At 31.0% G+C, this 15,695-nt stretch overlaps 3 protein-coding genes across 3 annotated transcripts; all 3 read right to left on the bottom strand.

The window, feature by feature from the left end:
- Window positions 1-3,230: 3,230 nt before the first annotated feature.
- On the bottom strand, window positions 3,231-4,212 carry LOC21399749 (dirigent protein 22). The gene has a single exon (XM_010102845.2). The coding sequence runs from the start codon at window positions 3,953-3,955 to the stop codon at window positions 3,356-3,358; it is 600 nt and encodes a 199-aa protein (XP_010101147.1). The 5' UTR covers window positions 3,956-4,212; the 3' UTR covers window positions 3,231-3,355.
- Window positions 4,213-8,652: 4,440 nt separating this feature from the next.
- Window positions 8,653-9,529, bottom strand: LOC21399748 (dirigent protein 19). The gene has a single exon (XM_010102844.2). It carries the CDS (start codon window positions 9,449-9,451, stop codon window positions 8,870-8,872), a length of 582 nt encoding a protein of 193 aa, XP_010101146.1. The 5' UTR covers window positions 9,452-9,529; the 3' UTR covers window positions 8,653-8,869.
- A 3,908-nt stretch (window positions 9,530-13,437) lies between these two features.
- On the bottom strand, window positions 13,438-14,197 carry LOC21399747 (dirigent protein 19). Its single transcript, XM_010102843.2, has one exon. It carries the CDS (start codon window positions 14,127-14,129, stop codon window positions 13,533-13,535), a length of 597 nt encoding a protein of 198 aa, XP_010101145.1. The 5' UTR covers window positions 14,130-14,197; the 3' UTR covers window positions 13,438-13,532.
- Window positions 14,198-15,695: the final 1,498 nt, after the last annotated feature.

The raw sequence follows: 15,695 nt of genomic DNA, 5'->3' as shown, positions 1-15,695 counted from the left end.
GCTGTGGATATTCTTGATAAGTGATGCAGCGTAAACTTAATTATATAAAACTAAAAAATAAAAATAAAAGGGATAGGTCAATTAACCTGTTGATTCACACAAATTGTTAAAGAAACTCCTTCAAAATGTATTGATTCACATAATACCATAAATTGACATCAAAATTTGTTGATTCACAGAGAATATTGAAAATTAAAAAATAAGAAGTGCATATACTCATATTTCATTATAAAAAATTCTTCCTCCTACATGGGATCGAACTAATTTATTTATAAGTTAAACTGCCTCATATTGCAATGAGAAACTACAAATAAAAGTAATAAATTAAATAATTCTGAAAATTGAAAAAAAAAAAGAAAAAAGAAAACTTACATTTGACTTTCTTAGATCAAATTATTAAAAACAATGAAACTTTCTTAGTTGTGAAACTTTTCTTCCACATTAATTGTCTTCGAACACACCATATTAATTTCTTTCACCAAATAGGCCGCATCAATGCAAGTCACAAGCATCGTCATCTTTACGGTTGTTTGTGAAGGTGTATTGAGGTGACGTTTTTTAATATTGTTGTTTCTTCTTCTTTTGCAGATTATACTTGTTGGAAGGTGCTTTTGAAGTCATTCAAAAGTGCAAAAAAAAAAGCAAAAAAAAAAAAAGCCGATTAAACGTTTCATATTGTAATAAATGAGCGATTAAAACTCCAAATAGTATGAGAATTAAACTCCTCATTTTCAATGTACTATAAAATAACCTCATTTCAATTGTTGATCTTACGGTTTTTTTCATGTCTTTAAATTTTTCTTAACATTCTTGACTAATCATCTTGGTTGATCTAAATTTCTTGTTCAAGAACGTTGATTTTGTGTGGGGCAAAATTTTGCCCTAATATTTTGACTTTAGAAGGAGGGTCTGTGTGATTAACATCCACATTGTCATCGAACTTCTAAATTTTTATTTCATAAATTAATATTCCAACGAAATTAGAAGCAAGAATGCTTCCAACAAGGAACAAAGCTTCGAGCGAGATCAATCAAACGACTCATGGCCAACCGAAGAAAAGGAGTGTGGCGAACCACACAAAACCCTCGACTTGTACAGGTAAGGACAATATCATATTTATGATCTGTTTAGTTTACTGATTCGAGTTGAGATGTGACTTTATATGAGAGTTTTTTATTATAATAAAAAAATTAAATGTGATAATTTATGAAAACTTATTACTGTAGTAAAATTCGAATCGGTAAAATGAACGGGACCTTAGTTTTTAAAATTTTACCCATCCAAGTGGTTGCTTTTGTACTGTTTTTGATAGTCAGTATATACTTTTTTATATTAATTTCTTCAATAAGAGAGGCAGGTATGAAAGAATCCAAGGAAAATTAACTTTTCATAGAAGCATTTTCTTTCTATTTTATATTTGTTCACTTCTAAGTTATTTTACCATCTTTTTCTTTTTTAAGAGTTTAACCACCATTATTTACTTTACTTTGCCTCCACGTTTATTCTGATTGATTTTATCAAAAGCTTTGCTTACTCTAATTAGATATTCAGCCTTAAATAACTAACAATTAATGCATTGAGGCATACCCGAATTTCGTTATCAATTAAATTTATAAAGATTATTAAGTATTATAGCAGCCCTAACTTATAAAGAAAATTTTCAAGAATTGACCCTTAAAATTCAATAATATGAAATCAATATTATCTCCTTTGTTCAGTATTACCCCTTCGTTTAAGTTCAAGCGATCTAGTTTAATAATGGGGCAATTATAATTAATGAGATCAACAATAAAAAAGTTGAACTTTTCTTATTTATAAAACATTTTAACAGAAACGAATTTATAAAACTTAGTAGATAAGAACAATTGTCATTTTAGAAAATAATATTTGCGATGATTATTTTTAGGCAAAAATAACGTTTTATTTTTTTTGTTTTTATTAACTAGTCACTATATATAGTTCTATTAAGGTTTTCAAGAGAAAAATAAATTAGGGTTGTTGACAAGAATCATCTGAACTTTTTATAGACACTGACAGTTGACCTCATTTCATTTTCTTTTTTTTTTGTGTGTGGCAAATTGACCCCAACGTCTTTAGACAGTTGACCCAATGCACGTGACTCACGTGACCCAGATGGTTAGTGGAAAGACGAAATCACCCTTAAGAACTTTTCTTTCATTCTAATAGGTCTGTTAATTTTACTGATTCGAGTTTATAATTTGAATTAAAATGTAATTTTATGTGAAAATTTTTTACTGTAATAAAAAAATTAAATATGATTATTTTTTAGAACGAAAATTTGTTTATTGTAACAAAATTTGAATTTTAAATTCGTATCTGAACGGCTTCATCTTCTTCGACACAAAAAAAAATCCAGAAACATCAAATAGGATGATGACTAGTAACATAAAACCCAGAAACAATACAACCTGGAAACCCATAAACAATACAAGAACTTCATCTTCTTCAATGGAAGAACTTCATCTTCTTCAATACAAAAAAACCAAGAAACTCTCTCTCTCTCTCTCTCAAGACCACCACCGGTCAAGTGCTCAATACCAGATCCAAAACTTGATAATTGAGAAACCCATAAAAAAAACCCAAATATTATAAGTGCCAAAACCAAACCCAAAAAAACCCACGAACTAAACAAATCAGAGAAACCCAAATAAGAAACCCAGAAATGGTTTTTCTCTTCTCATTTTTTCTCAGAATCAACATAAACAGCAAACGAACCATGAAAAGAATCAAAGAAGACAAAACATGCCCAGAACAACCCACAATCCAATGAGATCAAAAATATTCAAATCAAAAGTTTTCGGATACCTGCAGGAGCTGCGTGAGCTTGGAACTGAAGGGTGTAAGTAATGGCAAGCGTTGTTAGAGCGAGAAAGAAAAGGGAATTTCTTTCCATGGCTCTCTCTCTCTCTGAGCAACATGTGTTTTTACACATATACCTCAACATCCTAGGTCACGTGAGTGGGCACTTTTCTGACAGATCTAGACAGAAATGATCAAATTTTAATTGTTCAAAAACGTTAATTAGGGGTTGATTTTTCAAAAAAAATTAAAACTAAACTATCAATTTTTAAAAAAATTGGGGACCATTCTTGTCAATAACACAATAAATTAAGAAAAAGAACTAGCCCCATTAAAAATTTAGCATTTGTATATATATGTATATATATATAGATCGGAAAAGAGTAAAACAAACCAACCGCACTTGGGAATACAATGAAAGTATCATCATTATTAATAATTTAAGGTGGCCATAGTATTGAGTGGTGTCATGTCACCTCAAGGCTAGCTGAAAAGAAAAGAAAAGAAAAAGCACAAAATATAATTACAATAATTATTAGTAGTGAAATACATAAGCAGTGTACTCAACAATGGCATCGCCGGTGTTAAGATCGAAGTTGTGAGTCCTCACTTGAACATAACCTCTAGCGAACCTAAACAATCCACTCCCTCCAATCACAGGCATTTCTCGGACTTTTGAAAAAACTGGGTTCCTTCCCAACACAGTGATTGTGCTTCCATTGTATTTGCCTTGAAGGAAAGCAAAATTCATAGCCATTATAAGGCCGACCTCTTGCTGCGCCGCGGAGGCGTAAAAACCCTGCGCTTTTCCTATCAGCTTCGAGCTCAGCTCCGGCCGTTCCGTCATCGGGTTGTCGATCATCCTCACCATGCCAAAGGCGGTCGAAGCATTCGTCGGCGGTTGGACGACTACCACCGCGCTAGGGTTCGGGCCGCTGACGATGTCGTGCCAGTAGAAGCGGAAATGGCTGAGCTTTTCTTTGCCGAGGCCTAATTTGTTGGGGTCAAGTCGCCTCACAAAGGCGGCGCCGCGGCTTTCTCCGGTAGTTCTTGCAAAACATATAAAAGAGAGGAGTGATAAGAGAGTGAAGAATGTGTGTGAAGAGTTTGCTGGGAAAACTCCTCTTTTAGCCATGGAATTAGTTAGGGCGCTGAATTACTAGAGATGTATGCAAAGGGAAAAATGGATTCTAGTTTTTTATGTATGGAAAAGATAGAGAAATTGGTTTGGTAATTTAGTACCAGAAATTGATATTTTATGTTCCAAAGATCAATTCATCATCATTGTTGTCACCAACCGAGTATATAGTGGGAAGTCATCATCTTTTGTGCACCTAACGTTTCCCATCAGAATTATCACACTAACATATTACCTTGAAATTCGTGCGCAAATAATGCACATCATATTCAATTTGAAAGTCGAGGAAAAGGGCAAAGAAAATTATAAAGTCGTACTTTTTCTTTTTTATTTTTTCCAATAATTTAGAAATTTGGAATTTTCTTCCTTCTTTAACCGTGTTTTTGGTATGCATGAAAAGTAAAAAGAAAAAAAATATTAGAGGGATTTTGAGATGAAAATTAAGAAGTTAGTTTGTTTGGTAGAAATAAAATTAGAAAAGAAAAGAAATTTGAATGAAAATTTTTATCGGTGAATCTCATCATATTTAATTTTTTTAAAAGTTGATGAATTTTAAGAAGAAAAATATAGATAACTACATCAATGAAGTTAAATTACTCCTCATTTTTCATCTAAAATTGTCTTTATTTGGGCAAAAAAGTAATTACATCAATAATAATTTTTTTATTTTTTTAGTTTCAATTCTAATACTAAATAAGAGAATGTAGATTCATTTTTTTTTCTTCCTTATCAAAGAGAAAATCAAAATATTTTCTATTATTTTAAGTTTCTATGCATTACAATTTTTCTTTTCCGCTTATTTTCTTTTCTTCTTACCAAACAGAAGTCATGATCTTACAGATATTTGACACTTAACCCTTTGATTTCTTTTTTTTTTTTTTTAAGTTTATTCTCTGAATAGAAAGAAACAAATTTGATAAATGTTTGAAATGCGACAACCCAATATTAGTAAAGTCTGGATTGAATTCTTTGGTAAAATAGTTCCAAAAAAAAAAAAAAAAAAAATCCCTGGGCAATTGCTTCACGGTCACGTCTATCTATTTTTTAAGTTTTAAGGACAGGCATGTGCTATTGAGCCCTGTTTTGCTATGAGTTCTTGGGGCATTGCGTAAAGCACAAGCACGGGTGCCATAGCTCTTTTCGTGTATCGCACTAAAGGCTCCTTATCTTTACTTTGTATTTACATATAAATATAAGTATAAACATAAACATAGATATAAATGAATTCTATGCATGGTTCAATCACATATATTTTCTTGTCCAAGTTCATTACGGACTATTAAATATTATTCATTAATTTAAGTTTAAATTTAAGAACTTGAGTTAAAAGAGAAATTTAAACTCAGATTTAAACTCTAAACTCAAGTTCAAACTCAAGTTTAAACTCAAATTTTACAAACAAATATGAACTTAAAATAAAATTATAACTTGAGTTTAAATTTTTTTAAATTTTACTCTAAAAAAACAAGCCATTAATCATTTAAGAAGTAATTAATCACTTAGAAGTACTAGGGACATAATAGAGCAATTAACTTGTATTTTTTATTGAACTAGTTGGAGAACGTGCTTTCGCACGTGTAAATTTAATTTTGTTGAATTGTTGGATACACACACAATTTAGTTTATTTTCTTAATTTATTAATTATTTAAGGGTATATTTGAGAAAATAGTCTAAAAGAAATTCGTTAAGAAGAAAATGTTTAAGTACTAGGACAAGTATTTATAACGGTCATATTTAAACAAAATAATGTTTTCCAAGGCTACAAGAGATAATATTTATATATTTTTTAGGCATACATTTGACAAAAATTATTTCAATATGGCATATAAAAAGATTATTTTAAAAAGGCACATTTTAAAGTATAAATTTCAAAAGTAGTATTAACACGTGTATTTTAATAAAAATTACATGTATAGACAAACGAAACACATTTAAAAATATTAGAAAAAAAATAATAGTATAGTAATTATTAGCCTACATATGAAAAGGAGACGTTTTTGTAAGTAAAAATTCATTGTGAAAAATTACTGAAGTGGAGAAAATTTAGAAAGTGCATTTAAAAGCCACGTTTAATAGAATAATATTTATAAATATGTAAAAATATTTAATTAGGGTATATTTTAAAAGAAGTATTTCAACATAAACAAATATATAGAACACTATAAATATAATAAATGAAAAGGATAATATTAGTTTAGCAAAAACGTAAAAAGTTAAAAAGTTAAAAGGATAATAAAATGATAGTATAAATTTAGGTGAAAATACTCAACAGCGCATCAAATAAATTAAAAAAGTTGGGGAAAAAAAAAATAGAAGCAAAAGACAAAAGCACATAAGGACAAAATAACTTAACTAAAATTGATAGTGTTCTAAAAGGAACTCTCCTTTATAATTTAGTAATAGATAATAGATGTATAGAGCGATTAACTTAACATAATTCCACTGAGGTAAATTATATTAAAAAGGAGATAAGTTAAATTTCATGGTTAAGCTAAATTTCATAATTAGACTAACACAAAATATAAAGAGATATGAAAATATAAATAGTGCCCGCTGTCTAGCGGGGACGCACCTGTTGGGGGTGACTAAAGTGCAGTAGTGCACTTGCAATGGAGAGCTTGCTTAGGGAGGGCCCGGAATTTCAGGCCGAGCCAGGCCGTTCTTTTTAATGGACCAAGAAAGGATAAAGAGAGGAAGGTCGGTCTAGCCTGACTTTAAAGTTTAACGGACTTAGGGTCGGACTATCTAAAATTTATAAGATAATTTAAAGAAAATTGTTTTGAAAAGGGTGTTCGGGTCGGCCTGAATAATATTTTAGGCTCGAAACATCAACTTAGTCTGGCCAGGACACTTAAGCGGGTTGGGACATGATTGGGTTAATAGTGTCGGGCATGAGACTAGCCCAAACTTTCACCTCCAGCTTGGTGCGACTCCCCTTTTGCATTTGTCCCATTTTGAGGCTTTGTTTTGATACTTTAATTTTCCCTATATGTCATTTTCACCTAATTCACTTGCATAAATGATGAAAAAGTAAATATCTAGCAGGGGAAAACGACATAAAGAAAAAATAAACTAAAATCTCAAGAATATAATTAATATATATGTGTGTTAAAATAACTCTATTTCATAGAGTTGGTGATATAATTTTATTTAGTACCAGTTTACATCAAATTAACAAGAAATTCAACGTTCCACTTATATTGACTATTAATTTTCATCAAATCAAGAATTCAACGTTTCCCTTCCGAACTGTAGTGTAGAATATATGAGCACTGTCGGTGCAGTGTTAAATTTGTGTGTTAATATCAAATTTAAAGTATTTAATTCGAAAAATCACTCCAATACAATACTATTTTTAGTGTTAAATTTGAAATATGTTATATACATGGTGGTAAATTTGTCACTAAGTGTAACATATGCTAAATTGGAGTATTTAATTGTTTTTGATATATATTTATTTCTTCATTTAATCATTATATAAAACTAGCATTTCTCATATTAGTTTATAAAATGGGATAAAATCATTTTGGAGTATAAAAATAATTGACCTTTATTTATTATTCAAATGTTACTACAAAAGAGAGAATGCTCTTATAACTCAACTACTCACTCAACTACGATTTCTATTTTTCTTGTCACCCTCACTCACAAGACAAAGCTTTGCTTTGCTTCTGTACTCTCTAAGAAGCTTTACTTCTTTTATTTTCTAATGCGCACAACACAAGGGATGGGGAGCTATTTTATAGTTGAACTAAGGAAATAAGATCTCGTTCACTTCACGAATTTAAATTTTCAATTCGAGTTGAGATGTGATATTTCTTAGGGCTTTTTACTGTAATAAAAAAAGTTAGGTGTAACATTTTCTGAGAATCTTTTACTGTAAAAATCTAAAACTGAAAACTCGAATCGGTGAAATAAACGAGGCTTTAAGATTCTGTTTGTTTTACCGATTCAAGTTTTGTTACAGTAAAAAACTCTCAAACACAGTCACATCTAAATTTTTTACTACAGTAAAAAACTCTCATATAAAATCACATCTCAATTCAAATTAAAAACTTAAATCAACGAACTAAACGAACCCTACGAAAACTCAATAAATAAACTAAATAATTTGATAACCACACAATATCACTTTGAGAAAAGAAGATAAATAATTCTTTTTTTACACTTAATTAATACTTTTTATTTAAAAAATATTATATTAATAAAAAGTAATTAAAAATAAAATTCTTTAAAAAAAAGTGAGTTTACCGATTTTTTTAATCACTTTCTCCTACACACACGTGGCGAATTATTCATCACACATTTTCTTGCGGTTTAACTAAGCTTTAGAACATTGTAGGACTTGGGCTTGAAATGGGCTGACATACACTGGTCCACCAACAAGTTTATCATCTTGCTTCTTCGATCACTGCTCGTGATGTGATGGGTTTAAAAAATGGGTGTAAACCTTTTCTCTTTATTTTTAATAAATAATATTTTATTAATGTAATTATTTAATTAAAAAATATTATAAATTAAGAATTAAGGATAAAAATTTTGATTATGGGTATTGCCGTATTGGTCAAAATTATCTGACGAGTTTTTGACGCTTTGTTTTTTCCTCTTTTTTCATATTTAGAACGTGACAATCCAATAAAAGAAACTTGGCAAATCCAGATATAAACAAAGAAGCTTTCGCACTACTTTGATGGCAACGATTGAATTAGAAACATATTTCTTAAGCACCCATCATACAATTACAGACTAGTTCTCATAATTAGCTCGTCCAAATATTAAAAAGGACTAATCACACATAGCACGGCTAAATGGAAAAAAAAAAAATATTGAAAACCAAGACAAAAAGGAAACTAAACATATAGCACTCAACAAAACAACAACACAGTAGTGACCATATCATGTTGATAAGTTTAATAATGGAGCAGATAAACATTATACTCAACTACGGCGTCCAGAGAGACAGGATCAAAGCTGTAAGTGCTGGCTTGAGCATAGCCCCGGGCAAACCGGAAAAGGCCGCTGCCACTTATGACCGGGATCTCTCGAACCTTGTCGGCGACACGATTCCGTCCGAAAATAGTAATAGTACTGCCATTGTACTTTCCTTGAACGAAAACAAAGGTCATAGCCATCAACAGGGAAAACTCTTCTCTCGAAGTTATTCCGTAGAATCCTTGAGCCCTTCCCAACAACTTGGAGCCCAGCTCCGGCTTTTCAGTCAGCGGATTGTCGATCATGGTCACCGATCCGAACCCGCTCTTCGTTGTCTTATTGCCCTGCGGTTCTACGACTCTCACGGCGCTAGGGTTTCGGCCGCTGTACGTGTCGTGCCAGTAGAACCGGAAGTGGCTGAGCTTCTCCTTTTTGAAGCCAAGAAGAAGCTTTTGATCGTCTATGTCTCTCTCTTCTTCTTGATCTGCTGAAACCAGGGCAGCGCAAATGAGGAGGGACAGAAGTGCAATCTTTGAGATGGGAAGGATTCTACTAGCCATGGTTGAAAAATGAGAAGCTCCTTCTTTTTCTTGGTTTCACTTGCTAGATCTGTGCTTGAAGTTTGGAAATATATATGTATATGTGTACATATATTATTCTTAGCGTTTGCAAAGAGTAAAGTTTTTTTTTTTGTTTTTTTTTTTTGGTGGAATTGAAAGTTGGGTCTCTTTAATTGATGCCACGTCATAGACATGATAGAAAGTAGGGGTAAACCAGTCCATCAAGCATTGGTGTAAAGCTGTCGGAAGGGTTTTGTGAGATAAGATTTGAGTTGTTACTTGTTGTGGGACATATTTAAGATAAGATTTTAATTTATTATAATAAAAATATTATATGTAATTATTTTAAATTTTTTTTATTATAATAAAATTTAAATCAGTAAAATAAATGGAATTTAAGGACATTGTTTGGTTCATGGATTAAAATCATGTGATTAGAACTATTTTTAATTTACGTGTATTTTTTATGAGAGAAAATACTGTAATAAACTATAAACCATAATTCAAATTATAATTTGAATCCTCCAACTAAACGACTCCTAAATTTTTATAAAAGAGAGAGTGCTCTAACACTATTAAGCACTGTAGTTGAGGATTTTTGAGATTTTTTTTCCTTTTTTTCTTTGTTCTTTTTTAAGAGCATCTTTTTTTGGAGTTCTGTAAAGAATAAAAAACAGCCACCGACAGCGGGGAAAGTGCTGCATCATTTATTGATTTATTTATTTTTTTTGTTTTTTTGGAGTAAATATTAATATGTGACTGTGAGCACGTATTAGTAAATTTCTATTAGTAACTGACCTTTAATATTAAGAACAAAAACTATTACTCCATAGAATATAGATTACAAATGTGGTGGTCGAGCGTCACGTCACTAGCAAGCGAAGCCAAACCTTCTTTTTTTTTTTTTTTTTTTTTTTTTTTTTTTTTTTTTTTTTTTTTTTTTTTTACATTTTGAAATATGTTGTCTTCAATTACGTATCATTTCATATATTTATTGCTACAAAGAAGAATTCGAAGGCAGAATTCAATTCCTAAAGCTGCAAAAGATCAGTTTTAATGTTTACATGTGATTACTTTAGGGGTGTATTGTTGTTCAAGTGTACAAGGACAATTGAGAAACACGCGCAGCATACAAAAATATACTATGGTTTCGTGTACGATTGTGTGTTTGTTCTCATTCATGAAGGAAACCTATTTGTCATTTTTCAAAAGAAGTTCTTACAGAATGTGCTTCCATTTTTTGCCATTAGAATCGGCATTTTACCGGCTGCGCTCAACATCGGTTCCACGTGGTAAAAAGACAAGTGTCTCATTTATTTTATCGATTCGAGTTTTGTTACGGTAAAAAATTCTCAACAATAGTCACATTTAACTTTTTTATTACAATAAAAAATTATCACATAAAGTCACGTCTTAACTCGAATTAACGAATTAAATGAGCCCAAAAGGTATGTTCTTTTCTCAAACTTGAGTTATGAACTTGCATTTAGTATGTGAGAGAAAACATTGTAGTAAAAAAATAATTTAAATTTTTATGAGAAAAAATATTATAATAAAAAATTGTAATTGTGATTCGGTAAAAGAATATCCCAAAATGTTTGTTATAAGTTTCAAGCGGACCTATGTTTATTTAATTGGAAAAAAAGCGAGACTGCTCCTTTTATTGCTCTACACGGCATGCATGCGGAGCATACTCTGGAGTTGGGAAAACGGGAGCCGATTAATGTTCTACTTGATATTAACTGCTGCTTAATTCGCAACAAGTCATTCAAAGGACCTATTGTCTTTAAAAACATTAATGAATTATACATAAATCATGTGTTTTTAGTTTAATAATGGTTGAGTTTAATGGATCCTGAAATTTTTTAAATAATAGCACCAATAATCTCTTTACAAAAACATAAATAATAATAATAGAGATGTAGCTAGCTAAGGCCAAAGGGCCCGCCATCACCCTTGGCCCAGCTAGCTTGTTTAGTGTACTTAAAAAATTATGGAAAATAGTAGAAAATCGGTAATATGAAAAATTTAAGAAAATATATAGGTTAATTTTTAGTTATAAAAGTTAATAGGTAATAACTTGTCAAGTTATGGTTCATAACCAGATAAGTTATGGATAAATTTGTTAAGTTATAGTTCATAGTCAGACAACTTATGGACAATTATAGACAATAACTTGTCAAGTTATGGTTCATAACCAGACAAGTTATGAATAAAAACAGTAATTTAGCCTATTTATTAACTTATGTAAACTATTGGCCTATTTATTTTAATTCATCTCAAGTTTTGGCCTATTTCCCTCTTTCTCCTAAAAATTATTGTTTTACCTTATTTTTTCATGTTTCGCCGCCATCACTCTCGGCATTTTACCGGCTGCGCTCAGCATCGGTTCCACACGGAAAAAAGACAAAGGGCATATTCTTTTGTAAAACTGATCCGTTTAGTTCGCTAATTTAAGTTTTTAATTTGAATTGAGATATAATTTTATGTGAGAACTTTTTACTATAGTAAAAAAGTTAGATTGACTGTTTCTGAAAATTTTTTACTGTAATAAAACTCGAATCGGTGAAATAAACAAGTCCCGATGAATTTGAGTTTAATATGTGAGAGAAAACATTGTAGTAAAAAAGTAATTTAAATTTTTGTGAGAAAAAATATTGTAGTAAAAAGTTTGAGTGTGATTTGAGTTAGGTAAAAGAACATCCCAAAAATGTTTGTTGGCCTCATTCATTCCACTGATTTGAGTTTTTATTTTTACGTTTTTACAGTTAAAAACACTCAAAAAATATCACGTCTAATTTTTTTTACTATATTTAAAAACTCTTAAAAAATATCACATACCAACTTAAATTAAAAACTCGAATTCACAATTTTCAGCGGATCTATGTTTATTTAATTGGGAAAAAAGTGAGACTGCTCCTTTTATTGCTCTACACGTAGCATGCGGAACATACTCTGGAGTTGGGAAAACGGGAACCGATTAATGTTCTACTTGATATTAACTGCTTCTTAATTCACAAGAAGTCATTCAACGAACCTATTGTCTTTAAAAACATTAATGAATTATACATAAATCATCTTTTTAGTTTAATTATAATTGAGTTTAATTCTTTTAATTCTATTGGTGGATCTTGAAAATTTTTAAATAATAGCACCAGTAATCTCTTTACAAAAAATAATAATAATAGAGATGTAGCTAGTTAAGGCCAGAGGGGCCGCCGTCACCCCGGGCCCAGCTAGCTTCTTTAGTGTACTTAAAAACTTTATTATTTTACCTTATTTTTTCACGTTTAGCCTCCATAAAATTTTCCATTTCTGAGTTTTGTGTTTCATTTTTATAAGTCTTCATTTATGTACTTAAGTTTGATACAAAATTTATTTTGATATTTTATGTAGATCGAATATCTAAAAATTCATCTACACTATTAATAATATGGCTCCTACAGCTCCACTTTCATTATTGGGGAAATTCTCCCACAAAATCTTTAACCATTGAATACGATGACATGACATTTTTAGGCTCCGTTCATTTTACCAATTTGAGTTTTATTATAGTAAAAAACTCTTAAAAATAATCACATCTAACTCTTTTGCTACAGTAAAAAACTCTTACATAAAGTCACATCTCAACTTGAATTAACGAACTAAACGGGCCCTTAAATTATAGAATGACAATCCCATATATTGTGGAAGTTGTAAGAGCATACAGACTAGTTAATAAAAAGCACAAGTGAACCCCACTACTAATTAGTTTGTCTAAGCCTGTTTGGTTCATGGATTAGAATCATGCGATTAGAATCATTTTTGATTTATGTGTATTTTTTGTGAAAGAAAATACTGTAGCGAACCATGAATTATGATTCGAGTCAGAGAACGAATCCTCCAACCAAACAAGTTATTAAAAGGACTAATCATATATATTTAATGGGTGAACATAACATGGATAGAAATGTAATTATTAAAAATTCTTATATAAAATCGCCAACTGAAAGTAAATATATTTTATTGAAAGCCAAGACAAAAGGAAATTAAACAAACAGTGAACAAAGCAACAACGGCGTGGCCACATGCATGTTTTAGTTTAATAATGGAGTAGATAGACATTATACTCAGCCACGGCGTCCCCAGAGGCAGTATCATAGCTGTAAGTGCTGACCTGAGCATAACCCCTAGCAAACCGGAAAAGTCCGCTGCCGCCGATGACCGGCAACTCTCGAACCTTGTCGGGGACGCGATTCCTCCCGAAAATAGAAATAGTACTGCCATTGTACTTTCCTTGAAGAAAAACAAAGTTCATCGCAATCAGCAGGGAAAACTCTTCTTGTGAAGATACTGCATAAAACCCTTCGGCCCTTCCCAACAACTTGGAGCTCAGCTCTGGCTTTGCGGTCAACGGATCATCAAACGCGGTCACCGTTCCGAACCCGGTCATAGTTGTATGGTTGGCCGGCGGTTTTACTATCGTCACGGCGCTAGGGTTTTTGCCGCTGTATGTGTCGTGCCAGTAGAACCGGAAGTGGCTGAGCTTTTCCATTTTGTGGCCAAGAAAATGCTTTTTATCATCCCCGTCTCTCACGAGCCCATATTCTTCTTCTTCTTTATCTGCCGAAACTAGGGCAACGCAAATGAAGAGGGACAGAATTGCAATCTTTGAGATGGGAAGGATTCTGCTAGCCATGATGGTTGAGTAAGCTGATCTTCTTTTTCTTGGTTTTCCAAATTAGATCACCATTTGGACACACTCACACTCACACACACACATATATATATATATATATATATGCATTACAATTCTAATTTACATTATTACCATCACCAAGTAAAATATTATTTTGTTTGTCTCAGGACTCAGCCTATTTTCTAAATCACGTTATTTTACCGTTTAGCCCTTTAAATAATTTGACTAACATTTAAAATTGTCTGGCACGTCATTTTCAGATCCAGATGAGTATTCTACCCAACGGTGATCAGCTTTGGTTGGTATAATGTTAACACGTGAAACCTAGCTACCAAGAACATACATAGGCCGTTAAATTCGTTGATTTGAGTTTTTAATTTAAATTGAGATGTGACTTTATGTAAAATTTTTTTACTGTAATAAAAAAAATTAGATGTGATTATTTTTAAAAATTTTTTACTGTATTAAAACTCAAATTTTAAATTTAAATTAATAAAATAAATTGTAACAAACAAAATTAAATGTGATTATGAATACTTCTAGAGTTTTACAAAGAGTTAAATATGGGTCTCTTTTTAATTGAATCAAATGCAGCACATGGTATTAATGGTCAAAGTTGTGCTTGCTTATAGTCGAGTCAAATATGTATCAACAAATCTGATGATGCCACGTTATTCTTGTGATAGAAACAGACGTTAAATTAGTCCATCAAAGGATTCGTCATCGGCTCTCTAAAAGAATTAAATTGACTCGCGTTTGACACGTGGTGTGTTTTAATTGGACTAACGTGGTTTGGTGGAGATAAGGACATAAGGTTTATAAGCATATAATGGGCTTGGGTGTCTAGAATTTTAATCTCACGACGAAGCCATGAGGAAGTTGACCTTGCTTTAAGTTGCTTTGTTGGACCGGACTCCTCACTCTTCTAGAAGGGAAATAAAGAATGAGAAATTTTCACATATTAGAATGCGTATTAGGATCCGTTTAATTCGCTGATTAAATTTTTAATTTGAGTTGAAATATAATTTTATATAAAAATCTTTTACTATAGTAAAAGAGTTAGATATGATTATTTTTAAGATATTTTTACTATAATAAAACTTAAATTATAAACTTAAATCGGTAAAATGAACGGATTATAAAGAAATAATACTATTTTATTTCTATCATTATTTTAAAATTTATTTTATATCAATAATAATTTATAGATTTTTTTTTATAATTTATAGGTTACTTTACACAATAATATTAAAATTTTAGAAATTATAATTTATAGGTTACTTTACGTAATTTATAGGTTAAAACAAATAATGGTTAAATTAGAAATTTTAGTGCTAACTGTACTCACTGTAATAGTGGAGTATCTTTGGAGTTTTGCAAGGAATAAAAAAACCACCGATAGAAAGGAAAGTGCTGCATCGTTTACTAATTTATTATTATTATTTTTATTTTTTATAGCTTTATTTTATTTTATTTTTTTTTTGGTGAGTAAATACTCTACAAATTCTATTGAGGACGTATTAAATACATTTTGTTGACTGACCATTAATATTAGAAAAACCTATA

Source organism: Morus notabilis, unplaced genomic scaffold, assembly GCF_000414095.1.
Source record: "Morus notabilis unplaced genomic scaffold, ASM41409v2 Scaffold1285, whole genome shotgun sequence".
NCBI classification, from domain to species: Eukaryota; Viridiplantae; Streptophyta; class Magnoliopsida; order Rosales; family Moraceae; genus Morus; species Morus notabilis.
This window is presented reverse-complemented; position numbering and strand designations above follow the sequence as displayed.